Source organism: Physeter macrocephalus, chromosome 16 (assembly GCF_002837175.3).
Source record: "Physeter macrocephalus isolate SW-GA chromosome 16, ASM283717v5, whole genome shotgun sequence".
NCBI classification, from domain to species: domain Eukaryota; kingdom Metazoa; phylum Chordata; class Mammalia; order Artiodactyla; family Physeteridae; genus Physeter; species Physeter macrocephalus.
In genome coordinates this window covers 8354864-8375804 of record NC_041229.1, presented here as the reverse complement: position 1 = coordinate 8375804, position 20941 = coordinate 8354864, and the positions used below count along the sequence as shown (strand labels likewise).

Genomic DNA, 20941 nt, shown 5'->3' with positions numbered 1-20941 from the left:
GCCTGCGCGTCCGGAGCCTGTGCTCCGCAACGGGAGAGGCCACAGCAGTGAGAGGCCCGCGTACCGCCAAGAAAAAAAAAAAAATGTTTATTAGATGAATGAATTTAGCAGACCAGAGAGGTGGGTCAGATTTAACACATACTGGATTGTTACTCAATTCAGTATTTGGATTGAAAAAAACTAACGAAATAAATACAGTTTAATGGCGTGTCTTTGGCAGCAAAGAAGGTTTAAAAATACTTACTAGGCAGCAGACTTCATATTAGTCACCCGTGTAATTTGATCATTGGAAAATTAAGGTGATAAGGTGAGAATGAGGAAGGCAGCAGTCCAGCACTTCTCTGGAAGGCCACGGCAGGAATAATAGGTGTTTGGGACAGTACTGTGAAAGGCATGTAGACTACTGAAGTACTTTTATAGGTGAGTGACCAGAATGATGAAAGGGCTAGAAACTATGTAAAATAAGGCATAATTGAGGAACTCAAGGGAAACTTGCTAATTGTTAAATACAGTTCTTCACAGTATATGGGTTAAAACGATGTGGAGGCAATTTGGATTAGTACAAGGATGACCCTCATTAATGGATCTGCCCCAAAACTTAATAAGTTGCTTTGTTGTAGGTTTTTTTTTTAATTTAATTAATTTATTTTTGGCTGCGTTGGGTCTCCATTGCTGCGCATGGGCTTTCTCTGGTTGCGGCAAGCGGGGGCTACTCTTCATTGCGGTGCATGGGCTTCTCATTGCGGTGGCTTCTCTTGTTGCGGAGCATGGGCTCTAGGCACGTGGGCTTCAGTAGTTGTGGCACATGGGCTCAGCAGTTGTGGCTCACGGGCTCTAGAGCTCAGGTTCAGTAATTGTGGCACACGGGCTTAGTTGCTCTGCAGCATGTGGGATCTTCCCGGACCAGGGATCAAACCCATGTCCCCTGCATTGGCAGGCGGATTCTTGATCACTGTGCCACCAGGAAAGTCCCTGTAGTAGGTTTTTAACAGGAGATTCAAACACTGGATTATTAATTATCAGGGATATTGTAAAGGGAATTTAAACATTGCTTGGCTGGTTGGACCAAAGTACTTTTCACATCTTGTCCAGCCCTGAGGTTGAGTGATTCTGGCATTATCATGCCCCATCATAAGTACCAGTGTATGTTCTTATCAGCCTTCTTCTACCTCTTTCTGAACTCTATAATTGACCTTCATACAAGGGGATAAATTAAGCCAGCTTATATAAATAATGGAGATGTTGAGTATGTAACATGTGGAATGTGAAAACTTTGTTCCCAAACTAAAAATACTGTTTTTTTTTTCTCTTTATAAAGATAACAGTAGTCATGAAATAAGATCAAAAGTATAAAAAAGAAAGTAAAAAATCACCAGAAATTTACCAGTCAGTTATAACCAGTGTTAATATTTTGGTTAATATCTTTTAGGTATCTTTTTATTAACCCATCTACTAACCTAGCTACTTAAGATCCTTCTTTGGTTATTTAGCCTTCTGCAAGTTGTTCCATAAAGTATGTAGCCAAATTTTAGATATTCAAAAAATTTGGTGTATTGGGAAAAGGAACTGTAGAATGATCTGTTGATGAATCCCAAGAAATGAGACCACAAGCTGGGAGACTTCCTTTTGCTTCTGTTTTTCATTCTATGTCCGTTACTTTTTGGACACTAATAGCTTTGATGGTATTATAATCAGTTCTTCCCATTCCTCATATACAAATTAAGTCCTTTTTTTTATTAAATATAGGTTTCAAGCTACATAGGATCTTCTAGAAAGGAAGGATTGCAGTTAGGAAAGGGAAGGATTAATAGGAGGTTTCAAAGGAAATAGAGTGTGCTTAAACTAGCTGTTGGGTGAGTGGATGTTGATTATAATGATTTTTCATATCTTGCATATTATATAAATAATCTTTTGTTTCTATTCAATAATAATATTTTTTAAAAATGAAATAGAACATTATCAATATAGTTGAAGTCCTCCTCTGTATTCCTTCCAAATGTGTGCCCCTTTCTTTTTCTCAGAAGTAACCACACTCCTCAATTTAAAATTTATTATATACAGTTCTCTAAGTATTATGTCACAGACATAGTGAAACAACAGACTCTAACGAATACTGTGATCATTCATTAGTGTTTTCAGTGATTACTGCTTATAGGTAACTTGGAACTCTTAATCTCAGTGATTTGTCAAGATTGTGTCATATATAGCTGTTAAAAGGATAATTACAGTAGCTACCTCCCAAGTCATAGAAGTAAACATCAGTGGCTTACATATTATGTTGGGTGGATGTAATTGATTTTTAAAGAATCAGTCCCCTGTTTTGGGACATTTAAGTTGTTTCTAGCTTTAAAAAATATAAGGCAATGATGACTATTCTATAAATTAATGCACAAGGCAATATAAAAATTAGGTCATGTTATAATGAATATTTGTTATGGCACTTGCCGTTTTTTCCATTTATACCTGATTCCATGTTAGTACATATAGATATACCTTGTGTTTTTTTGTTTGTCTTTTGTTACCTACATAATCTCATTGTACATGTGTACTATAAGATTTAATCATTTCTTTACTGATGGACATTTAGGTTATTTACAAACAGTATTGTTATGGTATGGATATCCTTATGTTTGTGAATTTGTGGAAGTATTTTTGTGGGTATGGTCCTAGAAGTGAGAATTCCTAGTTCAAAGAGCATGAGTATGTCAAATTTTGGCATCTTTTGCCAGATTGCTTTCTAAAAAGGTTGTACCAGTTGATACCTGATAATAGGGGAGTCTCCCCTATCTCTGAAGACTAGGTTAGATTCCCTTTCTGTAAGATCTTGTAATGTTCTATATTTTCATAACCTCGACAGCAGTTGTTACTTTTAGTCTTCAGTAATTTATCTACCTACATGGCTAGCACAGTGTCACTCAGTTACCGTAGATATTCACTAAGTGTAGTTAAGGTGAAAGTTCTGTCTATAGCTTGTGTGTGCTGAAGATGGGAAGTTAGAGTGGAAATTTGCTCTCTGGTTTGTTTTCTGTACAGAGTTCATCCTCCTTTTCTAAACTTAGCCACCTTGACAAGAAGTTCTGGTGGTTTATGGGTCTTTAGTTTCGGTCCAGCCAGCTGGGTTTGTCCACTGCTGGAAAAGTTGTACCTAGTATGTTATTGATGTCTCCCTCCTGCCCTTTGCACGACCCGATGAGGGCATGGCTCTCTTTTCAGTGTTTAAGTCTGGAGTGCTCTTTTCTAGAAGACCCTTTTGACTCCAGGATCTTTCTTTAATCTGGTCCATACTGTTTGTGTATTGACAATATTTGTCTTAAGTTAATGGAAGCCATGAGGCCTTTTTCTAGTTTTAACTATATGATGATATCTTTTATTTCTTCTTTTTTAAAATTTCTTTTTGGCCATAACACCAGTGGTTTTCCAATACAACTCAACTGCTTTAAGTATATCTATTTACAAAACATTTTTATCCAGTGCCATCCTCTTTTCCTTTGGTTTAGATAACCTCAAAATCTCTGACTTTGGCTTGGCAACAGTGTTCCGGCATAATAATCGTGAGCGTTTATTGAACAAGATGTGTGGTACTTTACCGTATGTTGCTCCAGAACTTCTAAAGAGAAAAGAATTTCATGCAGAACCAGTTGATGTTTGGTCCTGTGGAATAGTACTTACTGCAATGTTGGCTGGAGGTAAGAGCTTTTTATTTATTTATTTATTTTGCTGCATAATTTTTTTTCATCGTTATTGGAGTATTGTAATTGCTTTACAATGTTGCGTATGTTTCTGCTGTACAACAAAGTGAATCAGCTATATGTATACATATATCCCCATATCCCCTCCCTCTTGAGCCTGCCTCCCACCCTCCCTATCCCACCACTCTAGGTCATCACAAAGCTGATCTCCCTGTGCTATGCAGCAGCTTTGAGTTTTTTAATCATGATAAAATTCCTGTCCTTAGGAAAGCCAGATTTCTTATACCAAAATAAATGAAATGAATCAAGGGGATCCATATTTATGTGATAGTATTTTAATATTAACTTATTTATAACTAAGTTGGAACTTTTAATCCCAAAAGTTTTTAAAAATGAAGTATGTATAGCTATTAAATGAAATATCACAGTAGCTCTCTCTTTTAAAATTCATGTGAATACTTTTGGAAAAGAGTAAGGCAGAAAGTGGACTATCTATCTTAGAAGTGCCTCTAAAATTTCTTAGAGTTGGCATTCTTAGTTTGGAAACCATATTGAATTAATTTGGAGGAAACTTTTACTGGATTTGTGTCATTGATTATTTTCCCTTAAAATTGTATAATGATTTGAACACTCAGAAAACTGGGACTTGTTTCTTTTTTAGAATTGCCGTGGGACCAGCCTAGTGATAGTTGTCAGGAATATTGTGATTGGAAAGAAAAAAAAACATACCTCAACCCTTGGAAAAAAATCGATTCTGCTCCTCTAGGTAAGTGGGTTATTTTGATGTAAAGTACTGATTTCTTGGATAATGAAGCCTAGTGCTGTTTGAATTTTTTTCTTACATTTTTTTTCTTTTTAACTTTTAAATCATTATGTAAATAATCCATGATCTTTATAGATGAAGTAGAAGAATAATAAATTAAAAAATTGTAAAATCCAACCTTATAATCCCAGCACTCAGGAATAGCTTCTTTTTTTTTTTTTTAACATCTTTATTGGAGTATAATTGCTTTACAATGGTGTGTTAGTTTCTGCTTTATAACAAAGTGAATCAGTTATACATATACATATGTTCCCATATCTCTTCCCTCTTGCGTCTCCCTCCCACGGAATAGCTTCTTTTAATGTTTTGATATGTGCTTCTATATTTTGTAGTAAAAACTATGTTTTTGTTATATATGTATATTACTTGTAAGTATGTGTGTTTTCACAAAAAATGACATCCCACTATACATGTTATTTTGTAACCAGGTTTTTTTGTGTGTGTTAATGCTTTGTGAACATTTTTTCATGACTATAATTGTAGGTCTACATCACTGTTTTTAAAGACTGTGATGGTATTCTGCTATATGGACATGGCTTACTATACTTATCCAGTTCACCTTTTTAGAGATTCAGGATTTTTTTCTAATTTTTCACTGCTGTGAAAGAGATATGATGATCATCCATATAACTTAATCTTTGCACATACCTTTAAATTTAATTAAAGTAAAACCCCAGAAGTGGAATTGCAGGGTCAAAGATGTATACAGTTTTTAATTATTATTGTTTACTTTGCCAAATTGTTTTCCGGAAAGTTTGTACCATTTCATCACAGTCTAACTAGTTTACATTTAAACTTTTTTTTTTTGGCCATGCTCTGCGGGATGAAGGATCTTAGTTCCCTGACCAGGGATGGAACCCGTGCCCCCTACAGTGGAAGTGCAGAGTCTTAACCACTGGACTGCCAAGGAAGTCCCTTAAACTTTTTTATTTTGACTAATCTAATAGGCCTACTACATATAAGAAATGTATTCTGTTTTTTTTTTTTTAATTTTAAATTTAGTACCAATGAAGTTGTATATTCATTGTATATTTATTAGCTTTTAGTCTATTTTTGTGAACGTGTCTATTTTGCTCATTTTGGGTAGGAAGTTTTCTTTTTACTTTATATGAGGTTTTTGAAAAACATATTAATGTCATTAGATCTTTGCAGTCATTACAAATATTTTTGACAATTTGTCATGTATTTTTATTTTGTTTATGCTATTTTGACACGTAGAAGTTTTATATATTTTTTTTAAACAACTTTTTTTTTTTAAGTAGTTATTTATTTACTTATTTAGGCTGCACTGGGTCTTAGTTGCGGCATGCAGGCTTCTTAGTTGTGGCATGTGAACTCTTAGTTGTGGCATGCATGTGGGATCTCATTCCCTGACCGGGGATCAAACCTGGGTTCCCTGCGTTGGGAGCATGGAGTCTTAACCACTGGACCACGAGGGAAGTCCCCAGAAGTTTTATATTTTTATTTATTTAAATCTAGTACCTGTCCTTTGTGGTTTCTGACTGTATCATCATGTTTGGAAAGGTCTTTTCTACCCTCAGCATTAGAAAAAAATTACCTATGTTTTCATTTATGTTTTTAAGGCTTTATTTTTTTCATTTAAATCTTCGGTCCATTAGAAAATTATTTTGGTGTTGGGAGATGAATGAATTCTTTATCAATATAATTAAGATACCTTAGGATGATGGTTGCTTTTATTACTGTCTCTTAAAAAGTTATTGGAGAGACTTCCCTGGTGGTCTAGTGGCTAAGACTCCGCGCTCCCAATGCAGGGGGCCTGGGTTCGATCCCTGGTCAGGGAACTAGATCCCACATGCATGCTGCAACTAAGAGTTCACATGCCACAACTAAAGATCCCGCATGCAGCAGTGAAGATCCCATCCCGCGTGTAGCAGCAAAGATCTCATGTGCCGCAACTAAGACCCAGCACGGCCAAATAAATAAATAAATAAATATTTTTAAAAAGAGTTATTGGAAAGTAAATTTCCCTTGTAAAATTGTGTGAATGAGGACTTAATATGACATATTGGAACAGTGAAGTTTGGTATTGAAAATGGATAAGAGGGGGTTTTTTTGGTATCTTTGTATAAATATCATCAAGTGAAGAGAAACATTTCCACCTAGCTCTTGTTCTATTTATTTGCAAACAACTGAGGGAACTAGATCCCACATGCATGCTGCAACTAAGAGTTCACATGCCACAACTAAAGATCCCGCATGCAGCAGTGAAGATCCCATCCCGCGTGTAGCAGCAAAGATCTCATGTGCCGCAACTAAGACCCAGCACGGCCAAATAAATAAATAAATAAATATTTTTAAAAAGAGTTATTGGAAAGTAAATTTCCCTTGTAAAATTGTGTGAATGAGGACTTAATATGACATATTGGAACAGTGAAGTTTGGTATTGAAAATGGATAAGAGGGGGTTTTTTTGGTATCTTTGTATAAATATCATCAAGTGAAGAGAAACATTTCCACCTAGCTCTTGTTCTATTTATTTGCAAACAACTGAGAGTCAGCTCTGGGAAGAATATTCAAAGATATAGACAGTAGCAAAGAATGACTGCATGAAATTTAAGCAAAAATTCAGTAGCTTTATTCTTTCTCTTCCCCAGCAATAATATTTGGACATAAGGAAAGCAATAGAGGATGTGTGTTCTACACCACAAGCTGTAGGATTTTCTAATCTATTTGAGTCTTTTATAAATGTTGTCTTAATGTTTTGTTTTCAGCTCTGCTGCATAAAATCCTAGTTGAGAATCCATCAGTAAGGATTACCATCCCAGACATAAAAAAAGATAGATGGTACAACAAACCACTCAAGAAAGGTAATATCCTTAAAATACAAGTATTTTTTTTTTCTGTGAAAAAAAGGTACTTGTAAAGTCAGTGTAAGTCAACAACACAAAAGAGCTGTGGTCTCTGTCCTCATGAAGATTATAATGTCTAGTACAAAAACCAGAAATAGAAAAAATAATTTTAAGCTCATTAATAATTATCAAGTGGAAAGTCAGGGTACTACAGCTAAGAATTTGACCAAGTCTTAAGTGACAAAGAACACTTAATCTTGCTGAGGAAATCACGTTAAATCTAAGATTTGAAGATTAAAGGGGAGCTAGCCAGAAGAGTAGTAGCAAGATGAGTGGCAGATTCTGAACATGGAAGTGGCATCTGGGATATCTTGGAGGTTAGAAAGTGGTGCATTTGAGGAAATGGAGAGAAGGCCAGTGTGGCATGGACCAAGTCTGGCTTGTTCATCATTGCATCACCTGTGCTTACCATAGTGTGTGGTCCATCATAGGCATTCAGTAAATGTTTGCTGAGAAAGTAAGTGAATGGAGAAGGGAGAAAGGGAGAGAGGTTTGAGATAAGGTTGGAGAAGTAGATAGCAACCAAACCGTGGAAGACCTTTTAAGCCGCGTTAAGGATCTTGGGCTTTAACCGAAAGCTGTTGGGAAAACCTTTTGAGAGACTTTAAGCAAGGAAATGACATGCTTATGTGCTTGGTTTTGAAAGATCTTTCTAGCTACTTTTTTTTCACTGTTTTTGATCCTAGATGTGAGAAGATGGTAGGCTGGACTAGGTTAGTGATAGCGGGATTGGAAAGAAGAAGTTGATTCCAGAGAAATTTAAGAACTAGAGTTGATAATACTGGTGATTGTTTATATGTGGAAAATGAAGGAGAATGAGGAGTCAAAGTATGTCTCCTTTCTGGTTTGAGCAGCGTGTAAATGGTGAAACCATTTACTTGGATGTAACTCAAAAGGAAAAACAGATTTTGGACATTTTATTTGAATTTGAGAAGTTAAGTAAAACTGTCTCATAGGAGTGTGTGTGTGTGTGTGTGTGTGTGTGTGTGTATGTATGTATGTGTGCTTGTGTGCATGCATGTGTGTAACCCAGGAAACAGGGCTAAGCTGGAGATGTCGATTTAGGTGCTTTCTGTAAATAGATGGTGATTTAAACTGTGGTAGTAGATTAAATTGAGTATATGAAATCTTAAGGAATGCCAGTGTTTAAGTGATGGGCGGAGGCCAGAGAAACAGAAAAGTAGCCAGAGAGGTGGGACATCAGAAGAATGTGGAATAAATTTGTCCTGTGGATTCCATGATATGGCAGTTATTCATGATCTTGGCAGGAACAGTTTTGGTGGAGAGTTAAGAATAAACTCTATTGTACAGGGATTCTAGTGTAAAAGAGAGTTAAGCAGAGTGTAGACAGCTCAGTAAAGAAGTTTGGCTGAGAGAGAACAATAGCTAGAGATGAATGAGGAATTTTTAACTCTTCCCTGAATGTTTCTTTTACCTTTCACCTTATTCTAATTGAAATCCAGCTCGCCTCTGAGGACATTGCTTCTTCTCAGGACCTTGCTTCTTCTCAGGTGGTAGGTGTTTTCTTTCCTGCACCCTCATACCCTTGATCTGGGAGTGGAGCAGGCATCCTCCTTGTTCTTTCTTCACATTCCTCCGCCCTTCATTTTGAATCCTATTATCAGACTCTTACCACCCACTATTCCTTCGTAATAATCACCTTCTGAACCTCAAATTAAAATTCCTGCCACATTGTCACTCTCTCCAATACAGCTCTTGATGTAATTTTTGTCATGGTTCTTGGTAATTTAAATATTCATTTAGATGGTCCTTCCACTGTCATCACCTCACATTTCCTTGACTTTCTCTCCTCTAGCGATCTTGTCTTCAAGCATCCTGCTCGGACCACCAGTTTATTTTTTTCTGGTTTCCTCCCTCCAGTACCCTGACTCCAGCAACACTTTGACCCCACCTGGACTTGCAGTCCATCAATTCTACTACCTTTTCACTATCTTTTATCTGCTCCCTTCTCGGTCCTGAGTTCCATCCTCACTATTTTAAATCCCAAGGTTAGTCACTGTAATGACTTCTTTACATTTCTCTTCAACTTCCTTGCCCGTTCTCTCTTTTTTAACAAATTTATTTATTTTATTGATTTATTTTTGGCTGTGTTGGGTCTTTGTTGCTGCGCACAGGCTTTCTCTAGTTGCAGCGAGTGGAGGCTACTCTTCGTTGAGGTGCGTGGGCTTCTCATTGTGGTGGCTTCTCTTGTTGCAGAGCATGGGCTCTAGGCACGTGGGCTTCAGTAGTTGTGGCACGTGGGCTCAGCAGTTGTGGCTCGCGGGCTCTAGAGCGCAGGTTCAGTAGTTGTGGCGCACAGGCTTTGTTGCTTTGTGGCATGTGGGATCTTCCCAGACCAGGGCTTGAACCCGTGTCCCCTGCACTGGCAGATGGATTCTTAACCACTGCACCACCAGGGAAGTCCATTGCCCATTTCTCTCTTCATCATACTTAACTGAGCAAGTCTACCTAACCTAAGTTTAATCCTGTTTTGTACCCACTCTACACTTATACCTCCACAGCTGATTGCAGCTGGAGAAAAATATGCAGCACTGTCTGCTTTAAATTCAAGATCACTGATCTCAAGTGGGCCCTTAATCCTTCCAGGCAATCATAATGCATTTCCCCACTTCTTTCACAACGCTACTCTCCTAAATCACATTTTTATACCTTTCATTTTCTCTTCAACTTCTAATACCTCCTTCTCCATCCTCACTCTCAGTTGGTGGCAATACTTCCTATTTCACTGGGAAATAGAAGCAATAACAAAGGAATTTCCACAAACTCCTACCACCATCTCCACCCACCTCTGTGCTCGTATACTCTGCTTTCTCCTGTTGCTCTGGGTAAATTGCTCCAGATATAAACCAGCCCTTTCTCTTGTGCACTAGATGCAGTTCTCTTTTGCTTACTCAGTCTAGCAATTCTTCTCTGTTTCTGCTTCATTATTAACTCTTCCCTCTTTACTGGATCTTTCTTATCAGCATAACAACATGCCGTTTCTCCCATCTTACTGCCTGATAACATAGTAGGCTTAATAAAATATTTGAATGAATGGATTAATAAATAAAAAGTTTGGTTAAACTTAAGCATGTTTAAATGGTTTTGGGGTAGATCCATTTGAGAGGAAGAGGCTCAAAGTCAAAGAGAGAGGGAATAAAAGAGCATCAAGGTCCCTGAGGAGAAAGGAGGGTATGGGCTCAACTACAAGTAGAGGGATGGACATTTGATGGCAGGATGGAAGGGGAGAGGATGGGTAGGAATGCAAGTAAGTTAGCAGATTTGGTAGTGGAAAGTTGAGGGAGTTTCCAGTGACTTTATTTTCTTTGTGAAATGGGAAATGGTATCATATGCTAAGTAATGAGGTCCTGGAGGGTGGTCTTGGTTAATCTGACAGGAGTATAGAAGTTTTGAAAGAATCATTGTGGAAAGGGAGAGGAAACTGACTAGAGAAACGTAGGACTAACTGTCCGGGTTGAGGATCCAGCTGAGGGTAGTAGCCATGAATTTCTAGTAGCATCATATTCTATATAATGATTATTTTAGGTAAAGCTTTTCTAGAGGAACAAAGAAGATTGGGTAGAGCAGATTCATAATGTTTATTGTCATCATCACAAATTATGTTTTATTTTAAAAAGTTTTGATGCCTTAGCTGGGTCTTTCAGTCTTCATCAAACATTGTTCTGTTACTATAAATGGTACCATTAAAATTATGGCCTGCACTTGGAACATACTTACAGGTCAGGATTTATGAAATGTGTAGTTTGTACAGTTTGTCAAGTGAGTCCTGCTAAGTTCCTAATGACCACATTTCTCATAAAATCATGTAGGAAGAGCCACTATTTGTCATATAAGTATTTTGTGTTAAATAAATGAATTTAGATATGGTTTTACTTCTTCAAGTTGTCAGCTGGGTTAATTAAAAAATATCTGCATAGAAAACTTGAAAGCGTTTGTATTTATGTTTTCTTTTTTAGGGGCAAAGAGGCCCCGAGTCACTTCAGGTGGTGTATCAGAGTCTCCTGGTGGATTCTCTAAGCATATTCAATCGAATTTGGACTTCTCTCCAGTAAACAGTGCTTCTAGGTAAGACTGATTAATAAAAGATCAAGTAGTTGTTGGATATAATAGTCCCCATGAAAAATAATACATGTATATATTGTTTTCTTATGATGAATATAATGTTTTTCACTGTGAGAATGGTAGTGTGATATAAGAAAAGCCTGATGAATTTTATTTAAAGATATACTTCTCTCCATATCTTAATGCTGCAGTGAAGAAAATGTGAAGTACTCCAGTTCTCAGCCAGAACCACGGACAGGTCTTTCCTTATGGGACACCAGCCCTTCATACATTGATAAACTGGTACAAGGGATCAGTTTTTCCCAGCCCACATGTCCTGATCATATGCTTCTGAATAGTCAGTTGCTCGGCACCCCAGGATCCTCACAGGTAAGGTTTTTCAAATAAATAATGGCAGCCCTTTATTTTTTATTGTCTTAAAGTCTTTTTTTTTCTTTTAATATATAAATCTAAGAAATATAATATTAAAACTTGATACAAATTTTTTTTGTTTTTTGTTTGTTTTTTTGGCCACATCATGGCACATGGGATCTTAATTCCCCGACCAGGGATAGAACCCATGCCCCCTGCAGTGGAAGCACGGGGTCCTAACCACTGGACCAGCAGGGAATTCCTAGGGGAGACTCTGATGTATAAGAATCTTAAGTCAGAGAAAAATATTTTCAGACCAAATAGCTATGATATGACTGCTTTTGGTGATAAATCTGATGATTTATTCAGCTTTCCTCTATTTGACATGTAGAACCCCTGGCAGCGCTTGGTCAAAAGAATGACACGATTTTTTACCAAATTGGATGCTGACAAATCTTATCAATGCCTGAAAGAGACTTGTGAGAAATTGGGCTATCAGTGGAAGAAAAGTTGTATGAATCAGGTATGTTTCATTGATTTTCGTTTTTTTTTTTCCTGAAGAAAAATTTAAATATTTGAATAAAAAGCTATCATTGTCAGTATATTTTAAAAATATAAAGTAATTAGTTTAATTTGAAACAGTTGAAACTGAAGAAATTTAAGTAAAATGTTCTTTAAGAAATAATATTTCTTAAAAGACTTCTCTAAGGTTATTAAAGACACTAAGAGACTCAAGTCATCTTCTTTAAAACTATGTACTATACTTAAATTGTAACAGTTAGCAATCAACTCCCTTCTATGAAAGATGGATCCATGAACAATCCCACATTTCCTCCATCTTCTTGCTCCCATCTACCAATTTTTGTTGTTTATGTTATTATAGCATTTTTATAACATTGACATTCTAATCTGTGTTCAGGCTTTTCACAAATCTTAATATCATGAAAAACAAAGAGGAATATTTTGTATTAAAGGAGACCAAAGAGGCCTGATAAATAATGCAATGCATGATCTTTCACTAGATCGTGGATTTAAAGAAAAAAAGCTATAAAGGATGTTATTGGAACAGTTGGGGAAATTTGAATATGGGTTTTATATTAGATAATGTTTTTGAATCAGTGTCAGATTTTTGGTGTGATGATAATATTGTGGTTTGTAGGAGAATATCTTTGCAGAAGGCACATGGTGAAGTGTGTGCCGTTGATAACTTAGTTTAAAAGCTAAAAAAAAAAAAGACAATCGCATAAAAAAAGAAAAATAAACATGCTATCTAGGTTGATAAGGCCAATAAAGGGTTTGTGGTTATTTATTGCACCATTCTTCCACTTTTTCTGTAGATTTGTAAGCTTTCCAAATTAAAAGTTAGGGGAAAATATTATTGTGCAGAAATCTAAGGCCAGCCTGATTTTCCTCTCACTTGTATAAATAATTAACTCTTTTTTTTTTAGGTAGATTTATTGAGATAAAACTCATATGCTATAAAAATTATCACTTTAACCATTTTAAAGTGTACAATTTAGTAGTTTTAAGTATATTCACAAGATTATGCAACTATCCCCATTTAAATCTAGAACCTTCCACTGCCCCCCAAATAAACTCCATACCAATTGGCAGTCATTCCTCATACCTTCCTCCCTGGCAACCACTAATATACTTTCTGTGAACTACCTGTTCTGGGCATTTCATATAAATGGAATTGTATAGTATGTGACCCTTTGCATTTGTCTTCTTTTACTTAACATAATATTTTCAAGGTTAATTCATGTTGCAGCATATATTAATACCTTATTCCTTTCAATGGGTGAATGATAGTCCATCGTGTGGATAGACTACATTTTGTTTATCCATTTATCCATTGATGGACATCTGGATGTATCTACTTTTTGGCTAAACTTTTCTCCTTTGTTAATAAGGTATATTACATTAATTGATTTTTGTATTTTGAGCCATCTTGCATTCCTGGGATAAATCCCACTTGATCATGGTGCATAATTCTTTTAATGTGTTCGATAGATTCAGTTTGCTAGTATTTGTTGAAAATTTTGTTGTGTTCATAAGGGATTTGATCTGTAGTTTTCTTGTGATGTCTGGCTTTGGTATCAGGGTAATACTGACCTTGTAGCACAAGTTAGGAAGTATTCCCTTCTCTTCTATTTTTTGAAGAGTTTAAGAAGGATTGATATTAATTCTTCAAAGGGTTGGTAGAATTCCCAGTGAAGCTATCTGGTCCTGGGCTTTCCTTTGTTGGAAATTTTTTGATTGCTGACTCAATGTCTTCACTTGTTATAGATCTATTTCCTCTTGAGTCATATGTGGGAGTTTGTGTGTTTCTAGGAGTTTGTCCATTTCATCTTGGTTATCCAATTTGTTGGCATACCGTTTTTTGCAGTATTATAGTCCTTTTAGATTATGTAAAGTTGGTAGTAACATCCTACTTTTATTCCTGATTTTAGTAATTTGAATCTTTTTTTTCTCTTTTTTTTGGTCAGTCTGCTAAAGGTTTGCCAATTTATCTCTTCTCCTTACTATGTTTATCATTTCCTTCTTTTGGATTTACCTTGCTCTTTTTTTCCCTAGCTTTTTAAGGTGGAAGGCTAAGTTGTTAATTGGATGTCATTATTTTTTAGTGTAAGTGCTTATAGGTATAAATGTATGTCTGGGCACTGCTTTTGCTGCTTCCCATAAGTTTTGATATTTTGAGTTTTCAGTTTTTTCCATATCAAAGTATTTTCTAATTTCCCTTGTGATTTCCTTTTTGGTTATTTAGGTATGCTGTTTCATTTCCACATATTTGTGAATTTTTCAAAATCCTTTCTGTTGTTGGTTTCTAATTGCATTCCATTGTGGTCAGAGAAGATATTTAGTATTATTTTAATTATCTAAAATTTATTGAGACTTGTTTTGTTGCCTAACATATGGTCTATACTGGAGAATGTTCCAGGTGTGATTGAGAAGAATGTAGATTCTGTTGTTGTTGGGTGAGGTGTTCTGGGCATATTTGTTAGGTCTAGTTGCATTATAGTGTTGTTCATGTCTTTTATTTCTTTTTTTTTAAATTTATTTTTAAAATTTATTTATTTTTGGCTGTGTTGGGTCTTTGCTGCTGCGCTCAGGCTTTCCCCAGCTGTGGCGAGTAGGGGCTACTCTTTGTTGAGGTGTGCAGGATTCTCATTGTGGTGGCTTCTCTTTTGTGGAGCACAGGCTCTAGGCATGTTGGCTTCAGTAGTTGTAGCATGCGGGTTCAGTAGTTGTGGCTCACAGGCTCTAGAGCGCAGGCTCAGTAGTTGTGGCACATGGACTTAGTTGCTCCGCGGCATGTGGGATCTTCCCAGACCAGGGCTTGAACCCGTATCCCCTGCATTGGCAGGCAGATTCTTAACCACTGCACCACCAGGAAAGCCCTATTTCTTTGTTTATCTTTGTCTAATTTTTATATCCATTGTTGAGAGTGGAATGTTGTACTCTCCAGCTGTTATTGCTGAATTCTATTTCTTACTTTAACCCTGTTAGTTTTTGCCTCATAAATTTTGGAGTTTGGATTCTAGATAAATATATGATTATAATTGCTATATCTTCTTGATTATCTTAACATTATATAATGTCCTTATTTGTCTCGCAAAAATTTTTGTTACAGTCTTTTGTTTGATGTTAGTATAGCCACTTTAGTTCTGTTTGTTTTTTGTTTTTTTTTTTTGTTTTTTTTTTGCGGTACGCAGGCCTCTCACTGTTGTGGCCTCTCCCGTTGCGGAGCACAGGCTCTGGACGCGCAGGCTCAGTGGCCATGGCTCATGGGCCCAGCCACTCCGCGGCATGTGGGATCTTCCCGGACTGGGGCACAAACCCATGTCCCCTGCATCAGCAGGCGGACTCTCAACCACTGCGCCACCAGGGAAGCCCAGTTCTGTTTTGATTATAGTTTGCATTGTGTACCCAACAACATGGATTTATAATTATTGCTTTATGTGGCTGTCTTTTTAAATCAGGTAGGGAAAAAATAGATGTTACAAACAACAAAATTGATTATTATTGCCATTTGTATTTACCTATGTAAATTACCTTTACCAATATTTTTTATTTCTCCATGTGGATTTGAGTTGCTATCTAGCATTCTTTCATTTCAGCCTGAAGGACTTCCTTTACTGTTTCTTTTTTGGGCAGGTCTGGTAGTTTCAAACTCTATCAAATTTTAATTATGAATGTCTTAATTTCTTCATTTATGATGGATAGTTTTGCCAGATATGGACTTGACAGTTTTTTCCTTTTAGCTCTTTGTGTCATTCCACTGCCTTTTGGCTTCTGTGGTTTCTGATGAGAAATCAGCTGTTAATATTATTGAGGATCTCTTGTACATGATGTGTCACTTTCTCTTGCTGATTTAAAGATTCTCTCGTTGTCACTGTCTTTCATCAGTTTGAATATGATGTATCTTGGTGTGGATCTCTTTCATTTTATCCTAGTTGAAGTTCATTCAGCTTCCTGGATGGGACTGTTTTTCATCAAATTTGGGAAGTTTTGGGCCTTTATTTTTTCAAATGTTCATTCTGCCCCATTCTCTCCTCTCTCTCTGGGACTCACACTGCATATTCTGATACACTTGATGATGTCCCACAGGTCTCTTAGACTGTGTTCATTTTTCTTCATTCTTCTTTCTGTTCTTTAGGAACAGTCTCTACTGACTTCCTTTTTCCTGTGTGGGGGCCATATTTTCTCATTTTTCTGTATGCTTTATCCTTTTTTATTGAAAACTGGACATTTTGAATATTATAATGTGACAACCCTGGAAATAGATTTTCCCTTCTTCCCAGGGTTTGTTATCATTGACAATTTATGTCGTTTTTGATTGTTTAGTGACATTTCTGATCAAATATTGTAGTGTCTGTCTTCTTTGTTGTGTGTGATCTCTGAAATCTTTGTTCTGTTAGCTCAATGGTCAGCTAATGATTAAATATTAAATTCCTGGAACCAAAAGCTAGTTTTTGCAGAGGGGTTCTGTGTGCGTATTGGGGCATGTCGTCAATACCCAGCCAGGCAGTTTACAGCTCTGCGTTAGCCTTCACTTCCTGCTTGTGTGGTGCCTCATGGTCAGCCAGAGGCAGAGCTTAGAGCCTTCTCAGACCTTTCTTGAGCATGTACAGTGCCTGGGCATAAGAATAGCCTTTACAGTCCCAGAAATATGTGAGAGATTTTCAGAACTCTTATCCCTCAAAAATGTCTCACTCCTAAACCTTTCCTTTCAGACTTTTTAGGTAATCTGTTTGTCCCAACTGTTCTGCATTACCCCAGTAAGCAAGGGTTAAAGCGTTTGCCTGTAGGTACTTTTGACAGGTGCTCCCCAGGTGGCAAGTTTAACACAAGTCCTGTGTAGTTAGGCAGGCAAAATAGAGACAAGTGTGTTGAGCAGGTCTTCCAGGAAGGTAGAACAGCTTAAGACAGTTTATGAATGAGGTTTATTCTTGCATTTGTACCTGGACCTGGAGTGTGGATGGTTATTTTCAAGGCTACTACTGAGCTGAGGAGTGGGAGTTGGGAATAAGGTAGTTACAATGTGAGAAAGCTCATCTGTTTTGTATGAGTGCCCCTGTGTTGCTGCAAACTTTTCGTTAGTTTTCAGTGTTCTGAAAAAGTTGATTCTGACAGTTTTTGCCAGATTTTTCATTGCTTTTGTGGAGTTAATGGGCTTTTGAAGTTTCCTAATCTGCCATTTTTACCGACATTACTCCTCAATTAATTCTTGCTGCCTGAATCTTTGGAGAATTTTCTTTGTCTTTGAAGTTTAATAACCTACTTCAGATGTACTGAGTGTCTTGTGTTTTCCCAGAACATAATGTTGTTCCAGTGTTGCACCATTGTGGTACACCTGTGTTTCTTTAATAGTCATTTCTTGAAGTGAGAATTATTTAAAATGTTGTTGTAATTTGGGCTGGGCTTAGCTAGACAAATCTGCTGATCTTGCTTGGGCTCATTCATCCAGCTGGAGTTGATGGCTTTTCTGTGGTCCAGGACAGCCTCATCCATGTTTGGGGTCTTGGTGCTGGCTGTTGGCTGGGCCTTTCTTTCCATGTCACTCTTCTAGCCTGAGCTTCTAAAACACTGAAAGTGGAAGTTGAAAGGCCTCTCAAGACCTTCACCGTCTTCTGATTGCCACTGTAGCTTTTTACCCACAAATCTGGCCTCTCTTTTTCTTTATATTTTAATAATCTTGTTTTTCCTCTTAGTCCGTTTTTATTCTCTCTCTCTCTCTTTTTTTTTTTTTTTTTTTCATTTTTTGGCCATGCTGCATGGCACGTGGGATCTTAGTTCCCCAACCAGGGAACAAACCCACACCCCCTGCATTGGAAGCGTGGAGTTTTAACACTGGACCACCAGGGAATTCCTCCTTTTTTATTCTCTTCAATTGTTTCTTCTTTCGGTTGTATCTTGGTAAAATACTAAATTTATTTTGTTGCTAAGAGTTCACATAGACTCAATCCCCGATAACGGAGCTGTGTCCTGTTTACAGGTCGGTCTGGTTGGACACCCACATACCCATTGGGAGAGGAAAGTCCTAGAAGAAGTGGGATTTTCAGCTGGCACAGCTCCTGTTTTAGAAGCGCCTCTCAAATTTTTATCCCAGTAGTATCACTGAACTAAGATTATAGTTTTTATTTAGAGTATTTTCTGCCCACACATCTGGTTTGATCTTATTTTTATTGTCTTAGGTTACTGTATCAACAACTGATAGAAGAAACAATAAACTCATTTTCAAAGTGAATTTGGTAGAAATGGATGAGAAGATCTTGGTCGACTTCCGGCTTTCTAAGGTATGTAGAATAGAACATTTTTTAAAAGAAAAAACTTTGTTTTGCTATTTTTAAAGAAGTATTACATGTTCATTTTAGAAATTTTAAAAACACAAAAATGTATAAAGAAGATAAGAATCAACTTTAATTTTATCATCCAAAGAGAACACAGATTTATTTTTGATATTGTATTACAATAACCTTACTATTACTTATAATATATCCTCTATGGAATTACTCTTATGTGTAGATTTTTTTTTAATGGCATTATATTTATAAATATATGGTAACTGGTTTTTTAAATTTAATATTATGAACATTTGTTCTTGTCATTAGCTATTCTAAAACAGTTTTTTCAAATGACATTTTCCTTATTATAAGTTTTTGTTTCTGTAGAATGTGTAAATAAATAACAAATAAAAAAATAAAAATAGTCCTAAATTATTTTTGTCCTTAAAATAATTACCCTTAATATTTTGTAGCATTCTAAGCTTTTTCTTATTGAACTTGTATTTAATATTTTTTCATAAAAATTATGATTTGTCCAAATGTTTGCACATTATAATTAATGAACCTTTATCTGTTTGTTACAAGCTACTCTATGATTAATACTCATATACATGGAGTTTTGTTCACATTTCTGATTCTTTCTTTAGAAATTATTGGTTCTGAGGTTACAGTTTTAAAGCCCTTGACATATAAGACCAAAATAGCATTTTCTCTCTTTACCAAAAGATTGTGTGTGGCTCTAAATGAGGTTGGAGGAGTTGGTCACATTCTTTATGTTGGAGATTTGCTGCAGTACTATTGTCCATATGCTTGGTATGGAATTAAATTAAGATCCTAGTGTAGAGAAACCCTTCTCATAACTGAATCACTGGCTCTGTTGTGGCAAGATTTAAAGCATAGTTGTGTAGCTTATTTTTAGTTTATAAACACCTAGTGCCTATGGAAAACAATGACATAGGTCCAGAGATACCAACCCTTGAAATGGACAGGATGCCATTGTTTCTGCTCTCTGGACCCAGGGTGGTGGGAGCAGTGATGGGCCCAAAGTCAAGTCAGAATTATTTATGTAACCATTTCTTCTACCAAGATATTTTGTATTCATAAGAGGACTGGAAGATAACTGTAGCTGGACATATCCATGGATGTTTGTCTCTACTTACCCCTAAAGAAAGTTTGATTTTATGGCATAGTCTCTTTTTCTTGTTTTTTTGACATTAGTTTTGGATATTATTCCTAATATAGGGTGATGGATTGGAATTCAAGAGACACTTCCTGAAGATTAAAGGGAAGCTGAGTGATGTTGTGAGCAGCCAGAAGGTTTGGCTTCCTGCTACATGATAGATCCACTGGCTCTGGGATTCCTGGTGAATATAGTGCTGCTATGTGGACATTATTCTTCCTAGAGAAGATTATCCTATTCTGCAAACTGCAAACAGTAGTCCCTGAAGAGTTGTCTTCCCTCTAGCCAAACAATTTCCAATTCTTTTTGTATGTTCTTCATACAAATAATACCTATATCTTAATTGTAAGTAAAACTTTGGGGAAGGGATAGATAGAATTCACTAGATATTTCTTCATCTGCATTTAGTGTCTGAATTTGAGACCCACCTGGTGGAAACCAAGCTCTGGGGATACGTGAGCTTACCAGCTTTTATACCAACATAATGAAAAATGATACTCTTGTCCCATTTTTACCAAAACATTAGGTTTCATCCAAAAAGTACATATTTCCTCCACTGTGACTTAATTACATGGATGAATTAGTAAAAACAACCTTGTGATTTTGGGACAGTAGATTTATCAGTCTGTGAAGTGAAGCCAGCTTCAAAAAATATATCCCCAAGATTTGTACTTATATTTTTAAAAGGGCCTGACCAGGTGTATAAACCTGTTTTTGAATTATAATTATTAATTAAAATTGCAAGTAGATATGTTTTTTCTGGTGTAGGTAATAATATATATGATTGGTCTTTCAAGTAGAAGTTGAGCATAACCTCTAGTGCTTAACTACCTTTACTCAAAATTACTGTTGCACATTTTAAATATTTTTCTATATTATTTTCTACTTTCACAGCTATATTTTAATTCTTTATTACAGAAATAAATTCTATTTTGAAAATGAATAGCTAACTCTGTGAACTTATTGGTGACTAAGCTTCTAGGTGATAAGGCATGAAAGAAGGGGGGGAGATGTAAGGAAGCTATAATGGACATAGGTCTGATTCCTGGCTTTTTTTTTACCTATTAGTTTTAGTAAGACCTTGTTCTTTCAATAAAATTTATATTAATTTTTGAATGTTAGATTGGGACCCAGTATTCTCTTTTCTTGGTAATTTAT

At 36.3% G+C, this 20941-nt stretch overlaps 1 protein-coding gene across 5 annotated transcripts in view; it reads left to right on the top strand.

Annotated features, from left to right (window-relative positions):
- The window catches only part of CHEK1 (checkpoint kinase 1), a 25467-nt gene extending 4741 nt beyond the window's left edge, over nucleotides 1-20726 (top strand). For all 5 annotated transcript variants that reach the window (XM_007106610.3, XM_007106609.4, XM_007106611.4 and 2 more), the window contains 8 exons: nucleotides 3498-3686; nucleotides 4351-4455; nucleotides 7244-7339; nucleotides 11359-11467; nucleotides 11656-11833; nucleotides 12207-12338; nucleotides 18514-18615; nucleotides 19846-20726. In XM_007106610.3, the coding sequence (XP_007106672.1) occupies nucleotides 3498-3686; nucleotides 4351-4455; nucleotides 7244-7339; nucleotides 11359-11467; nucleotides 11656-11833; nucleotides 12207-12338; nucleotides 18514-18615; nucleotides 19846-19941 (1007 nt within the window). In that variant the 3' untranslated portion in view covers nucleotides 19942-20726. The remainder of the gene's footprint in view (nucleotides 1-3497; nucleotides 3687-4350; nucleotides 4456-7243; nucleotides 7340-11358; nucleotides 11468-11655; nucleotides 11834-12206; nucleotides 12339-18513; nucleotides 18616-19845) is intronic.
- The last annotated feature ends 215 nt before the right edge of the window (nucleotides 20727-20941 follow it).